Below are 24,809 nucleotides of genomic sequence, written 5' to 3' on the forward strand. Positions count from 1 at the left end.
AAGGAACACTTTGGTGGCAGGAAGGTTGGGCAGCAACAGCACTAAAAATAATCAGCCGGGGTTAACTGATTTACAACAGGAGTTAAGCAGACCTTTCACAAGTAAGCTAGAATGAGGAGTGACGGGGCAACTGCGCTCCAGCCTCCCACAGAAGCCTGTCAATCCCGACTGATCAGTAAGGACGTCTGGGCTGCGTTCATATATCAAAGGAGCGTTCCTATCCCCTTTCTTCACTGCAGAGAGAGCAGGGTCGGCATGAACTCATCAAAGACAGCGGTACCGTGATACTGGTACCTAGACACTCATCTGTCCTTAGCATGGAATACTGGGCAACGCTTTAGAGCATCTCTGCAGAGCTAACCCAGTGAAAGGCAGGATGGTAGAGCAAGTAAGTTCCAATCTTGGCTACCAACTTACTATGACCTTGGGTAATATACTTAACTCTAAATCTCAGTTTCTTATCTCTAAAATGGGAGCAATAATGACTCCCATTTCTTATGGTTACTGTAAGGATCAAACTGGACAAAGCATGTAAAGTGTTTGCCCTATCATAGTTAGTACCCTATGTGTGTGTGTGTATGTGTTTTTAAGGGAACATCATATATCCTTAGACAGGAAGTAATCTCACTGATAACACAGAAGGAAGATTTAAGGACTACTTTTAATGGAACAAAACCAACAATGGCAAACCAGAAATGCACACACAAACCCCAGTTCAGGTCCTTTTAGTTTGTTTACTTGTGATGTTGTAAGCACATCGGGATAAAGTAAAAAGGAAAAGGTAACTTACCTCAATGGTATTAAAAAAGGATTCTATCTCGCTAACAAAGGCTTCAATCCTCAAGGATTTTTCTTGCAAATCTTCTAGAAAGTCTGCTAATTGAACCTGAAGAAAATAATGAAGCTATCCTTAATATATGACATTTGAGAAAAGAACTTCAAGCAGAGAGTTCCAATTTCCTTATAAATTGAGTATGTTTGGTAGAGATAACGCTGTATCATGTTCACAAACAAATCAACTTTTAAATTTTCTTTGCTGCTCCATCTAAATTGACCAGATAGGTAATGTCTGATAAACCATTAGGAGGCTTATGAGTGAGAGCAATGAACAGTTTATTTTCCTGTGCAAGAGGAAGGACTTCTTGGTCAGCTGGTGAACTCAAAGCATACTTGTTTTAGTAAACTATGAACTGAATTCTTTCCCCTTAGTAAGGCCTCAATTTTTATACATTGCCTTTCTTCTTGGATAGCAGACTTTTTTCTGAACGGGTCCAACGTATCTGAGAAACCTCCTCACATTTGCACGAATAGTTTCGGGTGTGCTTGCCTCACATGACCCTGAGAAGGCACCAGGCCTGAAATCTAGCATATCAAACAATGAAAACTATCTACTAAAGAGATCGTAAGATTCTAAGGACCCTCAACAGTACTTATTAGTTATGAAGTTAGCTGTAATCTGTCCTACAAAGCTTAACAACACAGAAAAAAGAGCTTCCATCATTAGTTGTAAAGTTAGCTGTACTCTATCCTGCAAAACTTAACAACACAGAATAAAAGAGCTTCCACCTGCCTGATTCACTATCCACAGAATGATGGAGAGATTACACTGTGGGAAGTCCCTTCAGGATCTGGTTCTCTGCTTCCTGCTCACGCCCCCGCCTCTTCTCCACAGGGCTCCAGGATTCTCTCACCTATGTGCCTTTTTAGAAGGCAATCCCTGTCTCTAGAATGTCCTCCCTGCCCTGATTTGCTAGAAGAACTCTATCCTATTTAGGCTCGCCACGCTGCACCTTCTCAAGACACCATCCCCATCTCTCCAGTCCCCCTCCACCATTTCACTCACTCCGAGAGGGTTTCTCGCTCAGAACACTGCATTCCCATGATGCTGTGTTATTTGGGGGAGCTACAAGTCCAGGTTCCTTTATTTTTGTTTTTATTCCCTATGATGAGCACAGTTCTTAACATGGAACAGGAAGGGAGAGAGGAAGAGGGAAGGAAGAGAGTGATGGAAGAAAAAAATGACAGATAAAAGATAATCCACCACAATGGGGATGGAGTGGAGGGAGAAGCCAGGACCTGGATAATCTACAAATGCAGGCATTAGTTCCTGAAAAATCACAGATGGCCACTCACAAAATGCTAGAGAATTCTCAAGTGACAACTTCTTAAATTTATTTTTAATTTTTAAAAAGTGCCAACCAATTCAATCTTCACAGTCCATTTAATGAATGAAGCAAGTCTCTGGCTTAGTCAATTTGTTTTCCACTTTCTGTTCATACTCTTTGGAGAAGGTTCGGAAAAAAATAAAAAGAACTTTAAAATGGTTTTAAAGCAGAAGATATCATATCTCTCTGCTTCTGAAATTTGTTTTAAATTGACAGTATTTAGACAGAATTATTTTTTTAATTTCTAAAACTCACAGAGATAAACAGAACATAATTAAGAAGGCTGAAAAAAAGTCTTCTTTCTACTGACAGTACCCAGTAGCTGTTAGTTAACAAAACCAAGGGTCATCAAAGACCAGGGCATATTTCATTGGTGCTGATGCACCTGAATGCCTGAGAGTCCAAAAAGAAATTGAACCACGGCCTACCTCCAAACTTGACTAGGTAAAGTTTCAACAAAATTTCACACTGGAAAAATAGAACCAGTATCATACAAGTTGAGGATTACTTTTCCAGAAAAAAAAAAAAAAAAATCCAAGATTCAAATGTGTTATCCTACTGAATCAAAATGAATCTGACAATTATCAGTGACCTAACTGAATGATCACATTGAAAACCACTGCCGTTATGAAGGCCCTGAGCAGAGTAACACGGATGCACATCAAAAGCATGAGCTCTGGCTTCAGACAGATCTGGGTACCAATCCTAGTTCTGTCTTCTATGACCTTGGACTTAAACTCTCTGAGCCCATTTTGTTACCTGCAAATCAAAGACAAGGACGGGGCTTTTGTGAGAATTTAAAGATATCTTGTATATAAAGAACTTAATACATTGCCTGGCCCATAGTAAGTGCTCAGTTCTGGCTATTACTTGCAATTTTAGATCATTCTGCTACTGTATGGAGAATAGGTTGATGAAATAAGAGCGGAGATTCCAGTTAGAAGGCTACTGAAAGGTAGGTGAGAATCTTAAAGACTAAGTATTTGATTTCCAATAGTATTTCTAAGAAGTAAGATATTTATAAGGATAGGTGTTGTGACTAACTTTCTAACATTGGGAGTCTATAGACAGAGCCAGAAGGAATGCAAAAACTTTCCATTTCTAACATCAGTTTTATAAATAAAGAAGAAATGTGGAGAAAATCAAAATTTTAAATGTCTTACTGTCTTGAGCATTTTATAAAACTTGCAATAAAATTGTTTAATATGATATAAATGTGTATTTTTTTCTTTTTTTAAAAAATGTGTATTTTTAAAGGATCATATTGTAAATAATAGGAAATAAATTGTGTTTGATACTCTAACATGTATTTTTGTATTTAAAATTATTTCTTTTTTGGATAATGTTAAGGGCTACTTTTATAAAATAAGAGACCTCAAAGACAGTTAACTGGGGATGCCAGTTATTTATCCTGGTATACACAGAATTTAGAAAAAAAACTGGCACATATTATGTACCCAATAAATGTTTGTCAAAGTAATGTTAACTAAATAACTAGGGAAATATTCTTAGGTTTTTTTTTTTTCAGACTATTATGCTTAAAGATGAATGTATCAAATATTGGTCATTTTCTAAATAGAGAAAATGAGAAAACAGATTAATTGTCTATGTATGATTACACACTTATACACTTTAAAATCTATTTACCTTTACAGCACTTATAGCTGTATCAAGTGTTGAAATCTCATGGTCCTGGTGAGTGCCAAGCATCTTGTCAACAGCAGAAATTGGGCTTTTGCATGTGTAGCAATATGTGTCAATCTGAGATGTTTTCATTTCCTTTTGTTCCTTCTCGGTTACCAACTCTGATAGTAACTGGTCTTGTTCTGCTATCTCTATGCCCAACTCTTTCTGTTCAGCAGACTTTCTTTGTTCCACCTCAGTCACAAGTTCATTTTCACTGACATGTTCAAAGGATTCTTTTCCTTGAGATAACACATCTTCAGGGGTGGACTCTGAATACAGGTCTTCTGATAGAGTGTCTTGAGTAACCACTTCATAATTCAGGGATTCAGCAAATTCATACTCATCCTGAACAGGGCTACTGCGAACCCAGTCTTCCCTCGGCTCAGGGGGAACCGTTATTTGAGGTTCTTCTTGCAGTGTTTCTTGAATGCAAGCTGCAGCAGATGCAGACTCTTCCTCTGGGAAGGACACCTGCACTGGCACATTCAGACTGACCTCTGGATTTGCATTTGCTGCTTCATTAGTCTGACTGCTTGTTTCATCTACTCTCTCCAGGACATGATGGGTGTCTTCAAATGGAACCGCATAGCTTATCCTCTGGGTAACCACTCTGACTTCCTCGGTGATGGGAGCTTTCCTCTGCATAGCTACATTGTCAAGGGTCTCCATGTGGCCTACTGATTCTCCTTCCCTGTAAGCTGCTTTCTGTTTCTCTTCCAGACTCTCCTCCCTGCCAATAGTTGCAAACTTGCCCCAAATTTCCCCTTCTGCAGTTATTGGTTGGTATGAGTCATCCTTACCAATTGGCTCTTCTTCAAGACCTTGGCCTTGGTCCTTTTCAGTTACAGATGTGTCATGGAGAATGTCATCTTTGAGTATGTACTTCTCAAAATATATTCCTGTTCCATCATCGGTGTCAGAATTTCTGCTTGGAAATGAAGCTTCAGAATTCACACTGTCACCTTCAGAAGCTGTCTCCCCTTCTTTCTTTCTCTCTCCAACTGCTTCTTCATATAGATCTTTGTATAAAAACGCAAGTGCAGGTGGCTCCTCCAGAAGTTCAGGATCGATGGCTTTTGCAGTGGTAGGAAATATCTGGGTTCGTGACAAAACTCCTTCCTCTTCATCAAACAAAGGCATCCCAGGTGACTTTGAGTCCAGGTCTCTTTCTGTGCTCTTTGGAGCATCTCTGTCTGTTAATTTTTGGATAACCAAAGACTTTTGGGTCTCTGGGTCAGATAATTTGCTGTAGTCCTTTTCGAGTCCATAAAAACTTTCATCTAATTTCACCAAGTCATATTCATGTTCTAGGGCACCTTCCTCTGGACATTCTGGGAAAGAGACAGTTTCTTCTGGAACTTCCTTTGATAGTTCTGCCTCTACATTTAATTTCCATGGAGCTCTCTGTTTTTCTGGGTCAGGGGAGATGTTATAATCAATCAATGTATATTTTTCAAAGTAATCCTCTTCATTGGGACTTGTGGGCTGATTAAAGGCTAAATCACCAGTTTCTGAATCTGTGGATATCTCCTCTTTGGCTGTATGAATTTCCTTTTGTTGGTCTTCTTTCAATGGTATAACTTTTATATCAGAATCTTCTAACTTACTCTGTAATGTTTTATGGCAAGCAACTGCCTCACTCTCATCATGGAGGAGTATAGGCTTAAATGAGATCTTCTCTTCCAAATATTCTAACTTATCTTGCATTTGTTCACTTTCTTCCTGATCGACTGAAGAAATAAATGCAGGAGCATGAATATTCAGTATCTCACAACCTTCAGAAATGATACTGAAGGCACTCTTTTGCTCTTCAGAAAGTCCAGCTGGCTTACTGGTCACTGTAAATTCTTCATCTCTTACGCTTGTGTCTTCAGGCTCCTTAGAAACCATCTCATCAGCACTGACTGTTGATGCATTAGTTATAAATTGAGCATAGTTACTGCTTGCTGAAGGGCGTGGTTCATATACATGGGAATCTTCTACAGCCTCCAAGTGGTGTTTTGAAACAAGAACAGGCTGTTCAAACATTTCAGATGTTTGATCTTTAGAGGTTTGAGCAGTATGGACCTCAGGCCTATCTGGAGTCACTTCTGACCATGGCAGTTCTTGTTTCTTCTCTGGACTAACTTCTGGAGATGCTCCTGAAGCAAGTGTTTGTGGTTCCACAGATGACCACAGATAGGAAGGTGTTTCTAAGCTCTTTGTTTCACCAAAAGGACGATCTAAAATCCTTTCAGAGTCTTTAGATGGAGAGCCTTGTGTACTTTCCTTTGTGGTACCTGCTGAGCCACCTTTTGGCAGCTCTGACTCTAGGCCCTGCCCCTTTTCTTCACTGTGAGTCACGACATCAACGCTTGACTTTTCCAGTACCAGGTTTCCTTCCTTAGGTAAAGAGGGCTCATTTATTTCATCATGATAAGGAAGATCCACCGGAAGAAAGGCCTTGGTTTTCTCCACCAAAACTTCACGTTCTTCTAATGGATGTGGTTGACTTCCTACTGCCTTTGTTTCCCTGATTTCAGAGTAAGCCTCTGAGATCGTGATTTCTGATGTTTCAGCAGCTTCTGTAGTTTTAACTAATGAAAATGGTTGGGTTTCACCCAAAGTAAGACGGAAAGAGATATCTGACTCTTCAGGCTGATGCCCGGCTATACTTATGGAACATGGCTGAATTTCCTGCTGCTCGCTTCCTTCTGAAAATGTTTGTGACCGCTCTTCTTTTTCTTCTCTTTTCTCCTCCTCAATAATTTTGTATCTTTCTTGGTGGTCTTCATTTTGATAGACTTGCTGCAGCACAGTAGCAGCTTTTGGTTCTTCCAATTTAACAGGGCTAGGCCCGTGTATAATTTTTGCCTTCTCTATTTCATTAATATCTCTATGTTCTAATGGGGCTGTTGTCTCTTGTTTTTCTGCCAGCACCTTCTTTTCTGCCAAGGAATATGATCTCATTCCCAAGTTACCTTTCTCCTCAGCTGGGCTAACAGATCTGAGTTTTATTTCCTCTTCAGAAATTTTCAAGGAAACAGGTTTTGGCATCTCTTTCCCTAGTCTGTCTTCACCAAGATCAATTAAACTGCCTTTAGGTTCTTCTCCTGGCAAAATTATTGACTCCAGCGTCTCTGATTCCTCTGTGATATTTTTACTTGCAAAGCTAGATGAAGCTGATTCTGGCTGTTGTGGCACCTTATCTGTTGCATCAACTAAAAAGAGTGGTTTTTCTTTTTGATCACTTCTTGGCTCTTCTTTAAGAATAGTAATAGTCCATTTAGATCTAGGGGAGATTTCTGGCTTCTGGGGTCTTTTACTATCAGTGACATGAAGAGGAATAGCATTTTTGGCTTCTTCCATAATGGATTTCTCACCCATGGGAGAATAAGACTGAATTCTAAGATGTCCCTCGCCATCAGCAGAAGTAACTACTGAAGTCAGGTCCATTTCTTCTGAATAGTCTGGGACTTCTTTCTTCCCATAATCGTCACTAGATGCCTCAAAGTTGGATTTTGGCTGTGGCGAAACTTCTACATTTGATAACAATGTGGGTTTTTCTTTAAAATCTTGATGTTCACCAGATTTAACTAAAGAATCTGCAGATTCTGAAGCAGTTTCAGGTTTGGCCTCTGGGACTAGATGATCCACTGGCTTCTCAGTTCCATGAACGTCAGCTGGAGCAGGACTTTCAGAATCTATCACAGTCACTGTTTTCTCTTCAGATGGGCTGGGCTGAGCTTCTAAATCTTCTTTTTCAGCAACTTTGTTATCTAGAGTACTTGACCTAAAAAAGAAACTGGACACCCATGATGTGAAAGATGAGATTCCTTTCTTTCCCTTTTCCTCAGAGATGCTTGGCTCCACCGCCTTCTGCTGCTTGGGCGGCTTTTGTATGACCTCAGGGGACTCTAGGGGCTGAGGCTCTTCGTTTTCTTGGGTTGAGGAGAGTGGTTTCACTTGTGTGGGTGCTTTCACTTCGGATGGTGGTCTCCCTCTCTCATTAGCATCATCTGCAACCTTTGGCTGAACCACGCTGGGTTCTTCTAATGGCTTCTCTCCAGGCAAAGGGGATATACGACCATGTGCTTCTTTTTCAACGCCCAGTGCAGGTTCTACCTCTTCGGCCAAGACACGGGCAGCTTTGACAAGAGAGGGAGGAGTTTCTGATTTGACTTGTTCCATTGGTGGGCCAGACACTGGTTTCTGGAGGCCTCCTTCATAAGGTGTTTTGATTTCTTCCTGGCTGTCTTCTTTGCAAGGCCTGGAAATTTCTGTGTTTGCTTTCTCCACTACCAAACTTTCACCCCCCACAGAAGAAAGGGTCTGCTTCCCTTCTGCCTCACTTCTGTCCACATTTCCAGCTGGAACTAAAGATTTTGGTTTGGGGGCCCACTTTATGTCTTCAGAAGAGTAAGTTTCAGTTGCGAAGGTCTCTACATTATCACAGGAGGTATCGAGAGTAGACACTGGTTCTTGGAATACTAAGTGAGGTTCTTCTGCAGAAGGTGGCAGAATTTGCTTTCTGATTTCAGGCGTGTGGGCTTTCTCTGGCGGAGCAGGCTTGAGCTGCTCTGTCATCAGATCACTGGTACCAGACGAATCCAGCTGCACAGATCCCATGACTCTTTCTTCATGATGACTTACCAAGTCTCTTTCTGGCTCTTTCAGCATCCAGTTTTCATCCTTTGGAGAAATAAGGGCCTGTTGCATGTGTGTTTCTTTAACATCTGTAGGTTCAGTTGTCATAAATAATTTTGATTCTTCCAAATGCAAATTTTCTTTCATAAACAAACCTTGTTTAATACCCAGGTCTTGTTTATCTGCAAAAGACCTGCTCATGTCAGGTAATGTAGTGGCTTGATCTGAATCAAGTGCTTCTTCAGGCTTCTGTTGCACAAAGAGGTCAGAAGAAGTGATCTTTGATGGCTCTGTTACAGTCTGCAGTACATGAAATGAATTTGGTTGGTCAGTTTCATTTAGCTTAGTTACAGTATCTTCTGTCACTTGTGCCTTCAAATTTCCTGTTGGCAGTAATGGGCTTATTTCTTGTTTTTCTTCTTTTTTAAATTCAGCTGAATGGTTCAGCTCTTCTGATAATCCTTTTGAGGATAAAGTGTATGACTGAAGTTCTTCTGGGCTGTCTCCTTCAAGTCCAGAGGTAAATGCTTCCCTTGAGCCTAAGCTAACTACCTTAGCAGAGACAGATTTCATTTCTTGAATCTGAGGTTCCTCCCTAAGGTATGAAGAAACCTCTGAAATTTCAGGAACTGTAGTTGACACATGAAGTTCCCTGTTTTCCTCTTTCCCTTCTCCTCCGCTCCTGAGCTCGGGTAGGCCCTTTGCTAAGACAGAACTCTCTGTTTCAGGTAGGGGAGATTTTATATGTTCTGTCTGTATGGATCCACTTTGCCTACTTAAATCACCAGTGAATTCTGAGCCAGCATTTCCAGTATCAGGTAATTCTGACACTGGACGTGGCTTGTCTCTCTCCTCAGGTTCCAAACACAGCTGTGCCAGAGCAAGACCTGGTTTTTCTGACCGGAAATCTCCCTGAATTACCGAGGGTGTCTCTGCTGCCTGTTCCCTCTTATCACCACTGAAGGTTAAGAATGTTGAAGCTAAATCTTCTGATGTTAAATGTTCCAACTCAGGAGGAGAACTTGCTGTCACCTCATCTTTGCCTTTTGGAACTATATATTTGGGTGCAGGTGACATGTTCTGTGAGGAAGGAACTTCAGTTTCTGTTTTCTTTATCTCACCACCTAGGCTGAGTGAAGGCACATGTTCAGGTCCTGACACCTCTGAGGCAGACACGGAATTTTTTTTCTGTGATAAATCCAAATATTCAGAGTCGAGAACTGTAGAAAATGAAAGATCTTGTTTGTCTTCCACCCTTGCTTCCTTTGCTACGTCTGAATGCTGAGAAGACAAAGTTTTGGTTATTGCCAACCCAGGTTTAATGTCTTCAGTCTCTACCTTTGACAAAACAGAATGCTCTGATATAGAGGATATGCTTTCAGGTAAATCAAATTTAATTTCTTTCTCGACTTTGGACCAAGCTGGATATTGTGATGCAGCAGTTTCAGTGGGAGGAGGACTAGCTTTGATTGCTACCTTGTCTTCTTTAAAAAGTGAATGCTCATCTATAGGTGGTAAGACACTTCCTAATTCACTCTTTTCTACTTTTGTTAAGACTGGATGTTCTATAGGGGTGGTAAGAGGTAAGTCTGTTAGGATTTCTTCTTTTGCTAATTTGGTTAAGTTTGAATCATGCTTTGTCTCAGATGTTGTGGTTATTGAAGAACTGGGTTCAATTTCTTTCTTTATTTCTTCTGACAAAGCTGAAAATTCTGGTACAGGTGGTCCATGCTCAACTTCCTGTTCCACTCCTGGTGAAGTTGAATGTAGCACTCTAGGTGTACCAGTTACTTTAGAATCAAGTTTCACTTCTGTTTTTACCACTGATGAAATCTCAGGTCTAGATAAAGATGTTTCCTTTAGAGGTGAATATGGCTTCATTACTTCAGGCTCATTCTCTGACAACCTTCTCTGTTCTAGTTCAGATGTCACAGTTGGAGCTAAATTGGGTTTGATATCCTTCTTTGGCTCATCTGCCAAGTCAGGCAGAACTGAATCTTTCATCCCAGACTCTGGGACGTTTGGAGGCTGAGGCTCCATTTCTTGATCCCTCAATACATGTGCTATAGCTTCTTGAGAATCAGGCACAATTTCTTCCTTACTTTCGACTTTTAACAAAGCCATCTGTTCATCTGCAGATTCTGGAGTGAGGGATGTCTTGGGTTCCTGTTCTTTCTTAACTGCATGTACTGAATCAGGTGACCCTGAACACTGAGATGCAGGCAAAGCGGGTTTGGTTTCCTCCTTTCCTGTGGGTGACTGTGCGGGTGTTGCGGCTGGCGATGAACCAGACTTGGTTTCTCCCCTCTCTGAATCACTGGTTAAACACGGTGGAACCAAGACTTCAGGCTCAGGTTCTAAATACGTTCGAGTTCTCTGCTTCTGTGCCAGAATGAGATATTCAGATACAGATGTTGATGTTGTTTGAGCATCTGGCTTAATTTCTGCTTCCTCTGCTTCACTTGTTGAGGGGAGCTGACTCAAGTCTTCAGGCGCAGACATCAAAGGTTCAGCTCCTTGCTTCTGTGGTGAACGTAGATGCTCAGGTACGGGTGTAGCCGTTGTTGGTGCAATTTCTTCCTCATCTGCTTCTGAGACGCGGGAATATCCTGATGCAGCCATTGCAGTTAACAGTGAATCAGGCTCAACTTCCTTTCTGTTCATTTCTGGGATCCTATATGGTGGGATGGAAGCTTGTGACGCTGAGTCTGGAGAAAAAAGTTCAGTTTCCTCTGTGTCTTCATCTGACAAAATAGTGTGTTCAGATGGTGATGTTAAACATATTGGAGAATCACACTCAAATTCTCTCTTCCCTGTCGTTGCATAGGATGGAAATGAGAATTCTGACACAAAAGCCGAGTCTGGAGAAAAAGGCCCAATGTCTTCTTGCTCTTCTTCTGAGAAAATCATGGGGGAGGAGGAACCTTTTAGATTTAAAGGGGACGTGTGGACAATTTCTTCCTCCTGTGATTCTGGTGTTGCGTATGGTGGTACTGAAAGTTCAAAAGCAGAGATGGAAGAGGGTGTGTACCGCTCCATTCCTATTGTCTCTTCTTCCGAGAGGACCACGTGATCAGGTGGGGTAGCTGGAAGTCGTGGGGCCAGGCATTCAGGAGTCCCCTCAGTTGTGGACGGTGGGAGGGAGCATTCAGGTAACGAGGCCACCTCTGGGGTATAGAATCCGGTGTCTTCCTTCTCTTCTTCTAACACAGTCTTGTGCTCAGAAACACCCTCTGATTTCAGCAGGGAGACATCGTCAATTATGTTCTTTGGGGATTCCTGTGTTACATTGGGTGGGACTGCATTTTGGAAGGTCAGTGCTGAATCTGGTGTGACACCCTCACTTCCTAGGTTCTCTTCTTCTGACAGGACGGCGTGTTCAGATGTCACGGCTGAAAGCGGTGGGGCCTGGCATTCAGAAGCCCCCTCAGTTGTGTGTGGTGAGAGAGAACGTTCAGATAGAGAGGGGACCACTGGGGAACACATCCCAGGGTCTTCATTCTCTTCTTCTGACAGAATCAGGGGCTCAAAAACACCTCGTGACTTTAATGGGGACTTAAGGTCTACTGTTTTCTTTGGTGACTCTTCTGTTGCCTGAGAGGGAACTGAATATTCAGAAGTAGATGTGGAATCCGGCGTGTAACGCCCACTTTCTGAGGCCTCTTCTCCGGACTGGATCATGGGTTCTGGTGTAACTGCTGAAAACAGTGGGGACTGGCTTTCAAGAGTCTTCTCAGTTGTGGATGGTGAGACAGATATAGAAGCTGAAGTTGGGGAAGAAGGCTCAAATTTATCACTCTCTTCTTCTGACAAAACTGCATGTTCAGATACAGCTTTCACATGAGGTGAAGAAACTGGCTCAGCTTCTTGCTTCTCTAGTTCATAGTAATCCTGTGGGGCTGAATACTCTGACACAAAAGCAGAATCAGTAGAAACAGACTCATTTTCCTCTCTTTCTTCCTCAGACAAGGTGACATGTTCAGGTGTTGAAGTTGTCAGTAATGGCAGAAAGTTCTCCTCTTTTTCCTCCACTTCAGGGGCCAAGCGTGGTGGGAAGGGCTCTTCAGAAACTGATGGACTTTCTGGGTAATCGAGTTCTATGATCTCTTCTTCTTCCACTAAGCTAGAATCTTCAGGTTCAGGGGTAGCAGCCATTGGTAGAGGCATTTCTATTTCTTCCTTCTCTGGTTCCTCTAACACTAGAGGTTCAGAAAGAGAAATGGATGGCTCGGGCACTGTTTCTTCCTTCTCTGCTTTGATGCTGAGATGAGGAGGGGTCAGCTGGTCAGCGACTGGTTCTGCCCTTTCCTGTGAAGTCAGATCCAGCTCTTCTCTCTCAGGGCTGAAATCTTCCTGGATAGAGGCTGTCAGACCTGGTGCACCTGATTCCAGAGAACCCTTCTCTGCCTCTAGTGAAATGGAATGGTCAATCGAAGACATGTCTTCCGTCTTCACTTCATCCAGTGCAGGCGGCGAGACTGAAGAGTCAGGCTCTGCAATCACTGTTTCTTGTGAATCAGCCTCAGATTCTTCCTTTGCAGTTTCCAGGACTGTGGCTACAGATGTATCGGGTGTAAGAGAGGAAGGCTTCATTTCACGGGGCTTTGCTTCATCAGCCGGCAGTTGTGGCACTACCCGAGGAGCTCTGAGCTGTGATTCCCGTTCTGCTATGGCATGACTTGTATGAGAGGAAGGTGTGGGCTGGGCGGCAGACGCAGCCCTTAAGGGAAAATCATCGTAAGTTTTCTTCTGATCTTCATGACTGAATAAGGAGGTCAGGGACTTTGATCCTTTGGAGAACACATCTCTCCAGGGTGGAGCAAGCTCTTTTACTTTAACATCTTCTATGCTTTGGGCTACTGATTTGCCTGTTTTGGAAACTACTTTTCTAAGATCACGATCGCCTGACTCTGGCTCTAGACTAATGGATGCCTCTTTCCCCTTCCTATAATGGATTTCTTTAATGACATAACCCTTTGGCAATGTTCCATAAAACTGCAGCGGAATTAATTCTTCTTTAACAGAATTGAACATCTTGATTTTATACTGTACGGTTCCTATGTAGACTGGCCTTAACACTAAGGGCTTGTGTTCTTTGTATATTGCCCCCGTAATGGGAGGTGTACTTGAGGTGCTCTTCTTTTTTCTCATCTTATCATCAGTGCCAGTAGGTGACCTCTCTTTTTGGGTGGTTAGTTCCTGACTTTCTGAAATTAAAGGAGTACTTGTTTTGTTTGCTGGAACATCTTGGGATTCCAAAGAATTTCTCTTTTTGTTGCTTTTCCGACGCAGAGATGGTGAGCCATGCTTTGACTTAGGCTTTCTTTTCCGAACTTTTTTAACTTCATCCACGATAAAGGAAACATTCCCTGGAGGAGAATTCAGAGCCGACCCTTCCAGACTACACACACCAGATGTCTGACTTCCCTCCGAGGCCCAAGGAGTGGAAGGCCTACTTGAACTGGTCTCCCAGGTGATACCACTATCTTCCCGTTGAACAGTTACCATGGAAAAGGAAGGGTCAGATATGATACACTTCTTCTCGGTCTTGCCCTCTTCATCCTGGTCTGATAACCTACAGTAAATGATAATTAAATTTACATATATTGATAATAATTTACATATATTATATATATTTACATATATTAATAACATCTTAATTACACATTAAATAATAAGTAAAGATCCTATTTTTACTAGATAAAGGATTAATGTGAAGTTAAAATATACAGATAAATAATGCCATCCATACCAAAAACCGAGACACACACAAAGTTTAAGAATTGAAGTCAGGATACCAAATACAGTAACACATCCCAGACTGGAATGAAATCAATATTCTGCAAAGTAAAAAAAAAGCTAATGCTAAATTCACCACCTTTGGGACTCACCCCAGTGGTCCAGTGGTTAAGATTCCATGCTCCCAACGCAGGGGGCCTGGGGTTCGATCCCTGGTCAGAGACCTAGATCCCACATGCTGCAACTAAAGATCCTGAATGCCACAACTAAGACCCCGTGCAGCCAAATAAACAAATAAATACAAACATTTAAAAATAAATAAAAATAAATTCACCACCTTCCCCTACCACCCTATCAGAGAGTGAGCCTCCTGTGACTCCAGCCCTTCAGACTTACTATTATCGATATGACTACAGTCACCAGGACCTTCATAATGGCTCTTCTATCTGTAGCTCCGTGTTACTATTATCACTACTGTGACCCAGCTTTTTATCACATCACTCTGCCATGGACTATCTCATTAGCTTCCTAACTGGTCAGCTGATATCACATTTACCTCCTACCCTCCTCACACCCTCAATTCATCCTGCCTATCTTTTCAGACCAGTTTTACTAAAAGTTGTCATCATGCCACTTCCTGCTCAAAAATGTCAGTAAATGCCTCATACCTGTAGAAAAATTAATTCAAGATACTTAACTCTCTGATCTCTAGCTGACCTCCTTTACAAGTATCCACTTCCACCCTAAGCCTACCTGATACATTTCTGTTTTAACTAGATAACTCACTGTCCAGTATATCATAGGAACTCTGAGTCAGAGCCATGAGGAAAAATAGTGAATACAGATACATCACAGAAAAACAGCAGCCTACTGTACCCAATTCATCTGTAAACCAGGGGTCACAATAGAATATACCTTATGGGATTGCTATAAGGATTTAATTCACTAACACACACGAGATGTGCCTTGCATGTAGTTCAGTTCAATTCAGTTGCTCAGTCATATCCAACTCTTTGTGACCCCAATGGACTGCAGTACTCTGGGCTTCCCTGCCCATCACCAACTCCCGGAGCTTGCTCAAACTCATGTCCATTGAGTCAGTGATGCCACCCAACCATCTCAACCTCGGTTGTCCCCTTCTCCTCCTGCCTTCAATCCTTCCCAGCATCAGGGTCTTTTCCAATGAGTCAGCTCTTCATATCAGGTGGCCAAAGTATCAGGTCTTCCATACAATCCTTGGGTCAAAGGAGCCTGCTAGGTCGCTTCAGTCATGTCTGACTCTGCGACCCTATGGACTGCAGCCCTCCAGGCTCCTCTGTCCACAGGATTTCCCAGGCAAGAATACTGGAGTGGATTGCCATTTCTTTCTCCATCAAAGGAGCCTAGGCATGGTCATATTCAACTGGTTTGGAGAGATGGTCTCCTTGGACTAACCCTCAAGAGATAGCTGGCTTTGGCCGCCCCTTTGAATTGCCACTGGGCCTGTCTCAGACTTCACAGCACTCTCCTCTGGAATTTTCTTACACCACCCCACCTCTTCATGCTCATGCCAGTCCTCCATCTACAATCCTCCCCCACCTAAAACTAGCTTTCCTGTGTATTTAAATTCTGTCTCCTCTTCAAGGCTTAGTGTTAAAACATCCAGTGTACCATCCCTGACCAATTCAGCAGCCTGACCAATTCAGCAGTTATATTTCCTTTAAGTTAAAGATTTAGATAAATAGAAAACTACTAACTGGCTTAAACACAATTTTTCTACAACAACAAAAAAACTATGCTCAAAAACCACTACACATAAGTATTAAATTAAACCACTTCAAAAAAACACACATGATTAAATTTAGGTTTCTTACCAATAATTTATCATCAGTCACTGCTTACATTAGCAGTTCTTATTAATAATTCTGGATACATTTTAGAATTATATGTAGAGAGATTTTAAAAATACTGATGTCACCCTAAACCCCTTCCCACAGAGACTCTGGCTTAATTATATTGTTCTTCAGTCGCTAAGTTGTGTCTGACTCTTTGCAACCCCATGGACTGCAGCAAGCCAGGCTTCACTATCTCCTATGGTTTGCTCAAACCCATATCCATTGTGTCGATGATGCCATCCACCATCTCATCCTCTGTTGCCCACTTCTCCTCCTGCCTTCAATCTTTCCAACATCAGGGTCTTTTCCAATGAGTCGGCCTTTCACATCAGGTGGCCAAAGTATTGGAGCTTCAGCAATCAGTCATCCCAGTGAATACTCAGAGTCTTTAAACACAGGAAGTTTTAAAAGCTTCCAAGTGACTCCATTATGCATCCAGAGTTGCAAATCACTGGCCTAAACTAAGCTATGAAACTTAACTAGTACATGCCTTTTTTGCTTACTCTGAACCCTTTTTAGTTTGCTAGGCTATGCTGGAAGCCAAGACCAGAAATCTTTGCACATACATTCATGTCTCCTTTCTTAAACTTCAGACCTGCCCAGCAGTCAGCTGCAAAGGGCTCCTGGACCGCTCAGATCCTGATCTTCTGAATCCTCACCCACATCCAGGGGCAGTCTGGACACAGCAAGAACACGGGATGCTGGTCTTCAGTAGCAAGTGGCCACAGCCATTTAGCCCAGTGTGCTGAAAACAATTTCATTGTCTACACATGCAGTTAGTAAAAAAGGCTGGAATGCAGTGGGAAGAACTGACTTCTCCATTTCCCTGGTTCTCTGTTCTCACTTATTTGCTGGGTATTAAACTAGTGAACTTAATTAGCAACTGATACCCTATCTTGGTTCTAAACTGAATCTTATTTTCAAATGTTTTTTCAGGTCCTTTTACACACCTAATTAAACTTCTTCCTCAAAATTTTCAACTCCTTCTACCCCTTCTCCCTTCTGTTTAACTTAACAGAAATGGGAAGAAATTAAAAATTAAGGTTATGACATGCAACTGAAAAGTCAGCATTTCAAATGCCCATGATTATAGTAGTATTACCAAAGCAATTATAAATTCAATTTAAAGTTAATTATTGATCATAAATTCAATGTACTCAATCAGAGAAGTTTTCATTACTAGCTAGAATGAATTCATGACTGCTTAGCAGAATACCCAAATGGTGATCATAAAAAACAGATAAGAAAAAAAAAAGAGAGAGAGGCCTACTGAGGTGGATTCACTCATTTACTTATTCATTCACTGCTTTATTTCTTCACTTAATAAAATTTTATTTTGTTGTTCAGTCGCTCAGTCATGGCCAGTTCTTTGTGACCCCATGGACTGCAGCATGCCAGGCTTCCCTGTCCTTCACCATCTCCTGCAGCTTGCTCAACCCTGTATCCGTTGAGTTGGTGATGCCATCCAACCATCTCATCCTCTGTCGTCCCCTTCTCCTCCTGCTTTCAGTCTTTTCCAGCATCAGGGTCTTTTCTAATGAGTTGGCTCTTCACATCAGGTGGCCAAAGTACTGGAGCTTCAGCTTCAGCAGCAATCCTTTCAATGAATATTCAGGGTTGATTTCCTTTAGGATGGACTGGTTGGATCTCCTTGCAGTCCAAGGGACTCTCAAGAGTCTTCTCCAACACCATACTTCAAAAGCATCAATTCTTTGTTGCTCAGCCTTCTTTACGGTCCAACTCCCACATCCATACATGACTACTGAAAAAACCATACCTTTGACTATACAGACCTTTGTCGGCAAAGTAATGTCTCTGCTTTCTAATACACTGTCTAGGTCTGTCACAGCTTTTTTTCCAAGGAGAAAGCATCTTTTCATTTCATTCATGGCTGCAGCCACCATCTACAGGGATTTTGGAGCCCAAGAAAATAAAGTCTATCACTGTTTCCATTGTTGCCCCTTCTATTTGCCATGAAATGATGAGACCAGATGCCATGATCTTCATTTTTCGAATGTTGAGTTTTAAGCCAGCTTTTCCACTCTCCTCTTTCAGCTTCATCAAGAGGTTCTTTAGTTCCTTTTCGCTTTCTGCAATAAGAGTGGTGTCATCTGCAATCTGAGGTTATTGATATTTCTCCCGACAATCTTGATTCCAGTTTGTGCTACATCCAGCCCAGCATTTCACATGATGTATTCTCCATATAAGTTAAATAAGCAGAGTGGTAATATACAGCCTTGATGTACTCCTTTCCCGATTTTGAACCAGTTCATTTTTCCATATCCAGTTCTAACTGTTACTTCTTGATCTGAATATAGGTTTCGCAGGAGGCAGGTAAGGTGGTCTGGTATTCCCATCTCTTGAAGAATTTTCCAGTTTGTTGTGATCCACAGTCAAAGGCTTTAGTGTAGTCAATGAAGCAGAAGTAGATGTTTTTCTGGAATTCTCTTGCTTTTTCTATGATCCAGTGGATGTTGGCAATTGGCCCTCTGATTCCTGTGCCTTTTCTAAATTCAGCTTGAACATCTAGGAGTTCTTGGTTCATGTACTGTTGAAACCTAGCTTGGAGAATTTTGAGTATTACTTTGCTAGCATGTGAGATGAGTGCAATTGTGCAGCAGTTTGAACATTCTTTGGCCTTGCCCTTCTTTGGGATTGGAATGAAAACTGACCTTTTCATGTCCTGTGGACACTGCTGAGTTTCCAGATTTGCTGGCACGTTGAGTGTGGTGGTGCAGCGGTGGCTGCGTGGTGCTGGAGCGGCGAGTGGCCGAGAGGAGACACCCCAGGCCCAAGGTCAGAGAAACCCCAGCAAGACGTTAGGAGAGTCGAATTTGTGTTTAGAATCAAACCCCATTCCCGCCAGAGACGCTAAAAGGGCTCAAACCTTGTGCACACCAGGACCCAGGGACCCCACAGAGATTGAGACAGAACTGTGTTTGAGCGTCTCCTGTGGAGGTACGGTCAGCAGTGGGCTGCCGCAGGGACAGGGGCTCTGGGTGCAGCAGACTTGGGTATGGCATAAGCCCTCTTGGAGGAGGTCGCCATTAACCCCACCATAGAGCTGCCAGAACTTAACACAGGACTGGGAAACAGAACCTTGTGCACCAGGACCCAGGGGAAAGGAGCAGTGACCCCACAAGAGACTGACCCAGACTTGCCTGTGAGTGTCCAGGAGTCTCCAGCTGAGGTGTGGGTCGGTGGTGGCCTGCTGCAGGGTTGGGGGCACGGACTGTAGCAGTACATGCATGGGATCTTTTGAAGGAGGTCGCCATTATCTTCATTACCTCCACCATAGTTTGGCCCCAGGTAAATAGCAGGGAGGGAACACAGCTCCACCCATCAACAGAAAATTGGATTAAAGATTTACTGAGCATGGCCCTGCCCATCAGAACAAGAATGAGTTTCCCCCTCAGTCAGTCTCTCCCATCAGGAAACTTCCATAAGCCTCTTATCCTTCTCCACCAGAGGGCAGACAGACTGAAAACCACAATCACAGAAAACTAACCAATCTAATCACATGGACCACAGCCTTGTCTAACTCAATGAAACTATGAGCCATGCAGTGTAGGGCCACCCAAGATGGGTCATGGTGGAGAATGCTGACAAAACGTGGTCCACTGGAGAAGGGAATGACAAACCACTTCAATATTCTTGCCTTGAGAACCCCATGAACAGTATGAAAAGGCAAAAAGACAGGACACTGAAAGATGAACTCCCCAGGTTGGTAGGTGCCCAATATGCTACTGGAGATCAGTGGAGAAATAACTCCAGAAAGAATGAAGGGATGGAGCCAAAGCAAAAACAATACCCAGTTGTGGATGTGACTGGTGATGGAAGCAAGGTCCGATGCTATAAAGAGCAATATTGCATAGGAACCTGGAATGTTAGGTACATGAATCAAGACAAATTGGAAGTGGTCAAACAAGAGATGGCAAGAGTGAATGTCGACATTCTAGGAATCGGCGAACTAAAACGGACTGGAATGGGTGAATTTAATTCAGGTGGCCATTATATCCACTACTGTGGGCAAGAATCCCTTCGAAGAAATGGAGTAGCCACCATGGTCAACAAAAGAGTCTGAAATGCAGTACTTGGATACAATCTCAAAAACAACAGAATGATCTCTGTTTGTTTCCAAGGCAAACCATTCAATATCATGGTAATCCAAGTCTATGTCCAACCAGTAATCCTGAAGAAGCTGAAGTTGAACAGTTCTATGAAGACCTACAAGACCTTTTAGAACTAACACCCAAAAAAGATATCTTCATTATAGGGGACTGGAATGCAAAAGTAGGAAGTCATGAAACACCTGGAGTAACAGGCAAATTTGGCCTTAGAGTACAGAATGAAGCAGGGCAAAGGCAAATAGAGTTTTGCCAAGAGAACACACTGGTCATAGCAAACACCCTCTTCCAACAACACAAGAGAAGACTCTACACATGGACATCACCAGATGGTCAACACCAAAATGAGACTGATTATATTCTTTGTAGCCAAAGATGGAGAAGCTCTATACAGTCAGCAAAAACAAGACCGGGAGCTGACTGGGGCTCAGATCATGAACTCCTTATTGCCAAATTCAGACTTAAATTGAAGAAAGTAGGGCTGGGGGCAGTGAGTGTAGCCACTAGACCATTAGCCACTAGTGTACCACTAGACCATTCAGGTATGACCTAAATCAAATCCCTTACAATTATACAGTGGAAGTGACTAATAGATTTAAGGGACTAGATCTGATAGACAGAGAGCCTGATGAACTATGGACAGAGGTTCGTGACATTGTACAGGAGACAGGGATCAAGACCATCCCCAAGAAAAAGAAATGCAAAAAAGAAAAATGGCTGTCTGAGGAAGCCTTACAAATAGCTGTGACAAGAAGAGAAGTGAAAAGCAAAGGAAAAAAGGAAAGTTATACCCATTTGAATGCAGAGTTCCTAAGAATACCTAGGAGAGATAAGAAAGCCTTCCTCAGTGATCAATGCAAAGAAATAGAGGAAAATAGTAGAATGGGAAAGACTAGAGATCTCATCAAAAAATTAGAGATACCAAGGGAACATTTCATGCAAAGATGGGTTCAATAAAGGATGGAAATAGCATGGACCTAACAGAAGCAGAAGATGTTAAGAAGAGATGGCAAGAATACACAGAAGGACTGTACAAAAAAGATCTTCATGACTCATACAATCACAATGGTGTGATCACTCACCTATAGCCAGACATCCTGGAATGTGAAGTCAAGTGGGCCTTAGGAAGCATCACTACAAACAAAGCTAATGGAGGTGATGGAATTCCAGTTGAGCTATTTCAAATCCTGAAAGATGATGCTGTGAAAGTGCTGCACTCAAGATGCCAGCAAATTTGGAAAACTCAGCAGTGGCCACAGGACTGAAAAAGGTCAGCTTTCATTCCAATCCCTAAGAAAGGCAATGCCAAAGAATTCTCAAACTACCACACAATTGGACTCATCTCACATGCTAGCAAGGTAATGCTCAAAATTCTCCAAGTCAGGCCTCAATAATAAGTGAACTGTGAACTTCCAGGTGTTCAAGCTGGTTTTAGAAAAGACAGAGGAACCAGAGATCAAATTTCCAACATCCGCTGGATCATCAAAAAACGCAAGAGAGTTCCAGAAAAACATCTACTTCTGCTTTATTGACTATGCCAAAGCCTATGACTGTGTGGATCACAATAAACTGTGGATAATTCTGAAAGAGATGAGAATACCAGACCGCCTGACCTGCCTCTTGAGAAACCTGTATGCAGGTCAGGAAGCAACAGTTAGAACTGGACATGGAACAACAGACTGGTTCCAAATAGGAAAAGGTGTATGTCAAGGCTGTATTTTGTCACCCTGCTTATTTAACTTACACGCAGAGTACATCATGAGAAACGCTGGGCTGGAAGAAGCACAAGCTGGAATCAAGATTGCCTGGAGAAATATCAATAACCTCAGATATGCAGATGATACTACCCTTATGGCAGAAAGTGAAGAACTAAAGAGCCTCTTGATGAAAGTGAAAGAGGAGAGTGAAAAAGTTGGCTTAAAGCTCAACATTCAGAAAACTAACATCATGGCATCCGGTCCCATCAGTTCAAATAGATGGGGAAACAGTGGAAACAGTGGCAGACATTATTTTGGGGGGCTCCAAAATCACTGCAGATGGTGACTACAGCCATGAAATTAAAAGAGGCTTACTCCTTGGAAGGAACGTTATGACCAACCTAGACAGCATACTAAAAAGCAGACATTACTTTGCCAACAAAGGTCCATCTAGTCAAGGCTATGGTTTTTCCAGTGGTCATGTATGGATGTGACAGTTGGACTATAAAGAAAGCTGAGGGCCAAAGAATTGATGCCTTTGAACTGTGGTGTTAGAGAAGACTACTGAGAGTCCCTTGGACTGCAAGGAGATCCAGCCAGTCCATCCTAAAGGAGATCAGTCCTGAATATTCATTGGAAGGACTGACGTTGAAGCTGAAACTCCAATACTTTGGCCATCTGATGCAAAGAACTGACTCATTGGAAAATACCCTGATGCTGGGAAAGATTAAAAGTGGGAGGAGAAGGGGACGACAGAGGATGAGATGGCTGGATGGCATCACAGACTCAATGGACATGAGTTTGAGTAAGCTCTGGGAGGTAGTGATGGACAGGGAGGCCTGGTGTGCTGTAGTCCCTGGGATCGCAAAGAGCCCGACACGACTGAGCAACTAAACTGAACTGAACTGAGTGTAGCACTTTAATAGCCTCATCTTTTAGCATTTGAAATCCTAATTGGAGGTGATGGGATTCCTGATGAACTATTTCAAATTCTAAAAGATGAGGCTGTTAAAGAGCTGCACTTGATATGCCAGCAAATTTGGAAAATGCAGCAGTGGCCACAGGACTGGAAAAGGTCAGGTTTCATACCAAACTCAAAGAAGGGCAAGGCCAAAGAGTGTTCAAACTACTGCATAATTACACTCATTTCACATGCTAGCAAAGTAAGAAAATTCTATTTTATTGAGTCTAAATAATAGAAATACATAAAAACACAGAACCGTCTTTCAGGAAATTCAGGATCTAACAGGGAGACAGAACTAGACATTTTAATAGAGTGGCGTTAGTTCACCTACAGAAGATAGGCAAGATACAATGAGAACATAAGGAACGAAAGACCAGAGAGGAAAGATACTTGTATTGGAATTTTAAGAAGACATAGGAGCTTGCCAAACGGATGAGGAGAGGTGGTACTGTGAGGATGGGAAGGTCATTCCAGGAAAATGTCACAGAATATGAAAAAGCATACTTATGAATAAATCAGTTTGGCTCACCGAGAAACCCAAAGTTTTTTGGGATGTCTGGATTACTGGATGGGAACAAAGGAACAGAAGGATAACAGAGCCAACAGGATCAGAGAATAACTATATTAGTATTGTAAAGTCATAGTCAAGTATTCAAATTACACTCAGCGTGAAGAAACTATTCTCTTAACAGGAGATCAATGGCTCCCGTAGAGTTCAGAAGTGTTTGTTACTCAAGAACGTAAGTGTTCTCATCTATGCAAAGGTATATATATATATATATATATATATATATATATATATATATATATATATATCAATGTTCTATAATTAACAGTATTGGCTATGAACATGATCTTATTCAATCTCCTCTGATTCTCACAAAACAACCTTCTGATTATTACTCAGCTTCCCATGCAGATTTATCTAAGACAGTGAGGAGAAATACATCTTAATGACCTGGGGAGCTCACATCCTTCCTTCTTCCAGAGTTGAGCAAGGAGAAGGTTCAACAGATCTGAGTTAGATCCAGGCAAGAACAGATTGATACCTGAGCTGAGTACCAAAGATTCCTTCCTCTTTTTGAGGATAAACTTTATCTAATTTCCTCTGTTCTTATTTGTTAACAGAGATTTTTCATAATGAATGAATGTTATATTATACAACTTTAAAACAACTATAAAAATGACCATATTTATTACTCTGTTAATGTAGTGAATCACAATGATTGATTTCCAGATGTCAAAGCAACCCTGAACTCCTGAAATTACTTCAATATGGTTGTGAAGTATCATACTTTTCATATTAAAAAGCTGGATTTTATTAAGAACTTTGCTCCTGTGTTCATGAATAACTGGTCTGTAATCTCCTTCCTTACAATGTGCTTGTCAGGTCTTTTTTTAAATCAAGATTGTGCTGCCTCTTGTAATAATCAGAACAGGCTAAACTTTTGCTATGTTAGGACCACATGTGTGTCCCCAGATCTAGTTCTTTCCCTGTGTCTGGTTTTATAAAGGCTGAGGATAACCGCCGCCCCCCACCCCCAAAACATATTGTGCTGCCTCAAAGAACCAATTGTGAAGTGTTCTCTCACTATTCTCTGGAAGAGTTCATGGAAGATTATGTTATTTCTCTCTTGAGTGTTCGGCAGACTTTACTGATGAAGTCATCTGAATCTGTAGTCTTTTCTACGGTAAAGTTTTAATTAGCAATTTATTTAATAGTTATATGACTACATGGAATTTCTTTGGTGTCAGTTTTGATATGCTGCATTTTTCTGAGAATTGACATATTTAACCTAAATTTTGAAAATCACTGGATTAAATTTGTTTATAGTATCCTCTCAGGATCTCTTAAGTTTTTGTGAGATCTAAAATTGTGTCCATTTTTTCAATTCTGATTTGCGTCTGCTCTTTGTTCCCTGTATCTATAA

General features: G+C 41.8%; 1 protein-coding gene and 1 non-coding gene across 2 annotated transcripts in view; one reads left to right on the plus strand and one right to left on the minus strand.

Annotated features, from left to right (window-relative positions):
* CMYA5 (cardiomyopathy associated 5) overlaps positions 1-24,809 on the minus strand; it is a 106,730-nt gene that overhangs the window by 46,732 nt on the left and 35,189 nt on the right. Inside the window, exons 2-3 of the mRNA XM_043919945.1 lie at positions 3,813-14,052; positions 791-886 (exon numbers count right to left, since the gene is read on the minus strand). Of these exons, the coding sequence (XP_043775880.1) occupies positions 791-886; positions 3,813-14,052 (10,336 nt within the window). The remainder of the gene's footprint in view (positions 1-790; positions 887-3,812; positions 14,053-24,809) is intronic.
* On the plus strand, positions 24,273-24,405 carry LOC122706027. The gene has a single exon (XR_006344284.1). It is a non-coding gene; the product is annotated as a small nucleolar RNA SNORA72 (small nucleolar RNA).

This window comes from Cervus elaphus, chromosome 12 (assembly GCF_910594005.1).
Source record: "Cervus elaphus chromosome 12, mCerEla1.1, whole genome shotgun sequence".
Lineage (NCBI taxonomy): Eukaryota > Metazoa > Chordata > Mammalia > Artiodactyla > Cervidae > Cervus > Cervus elaphus.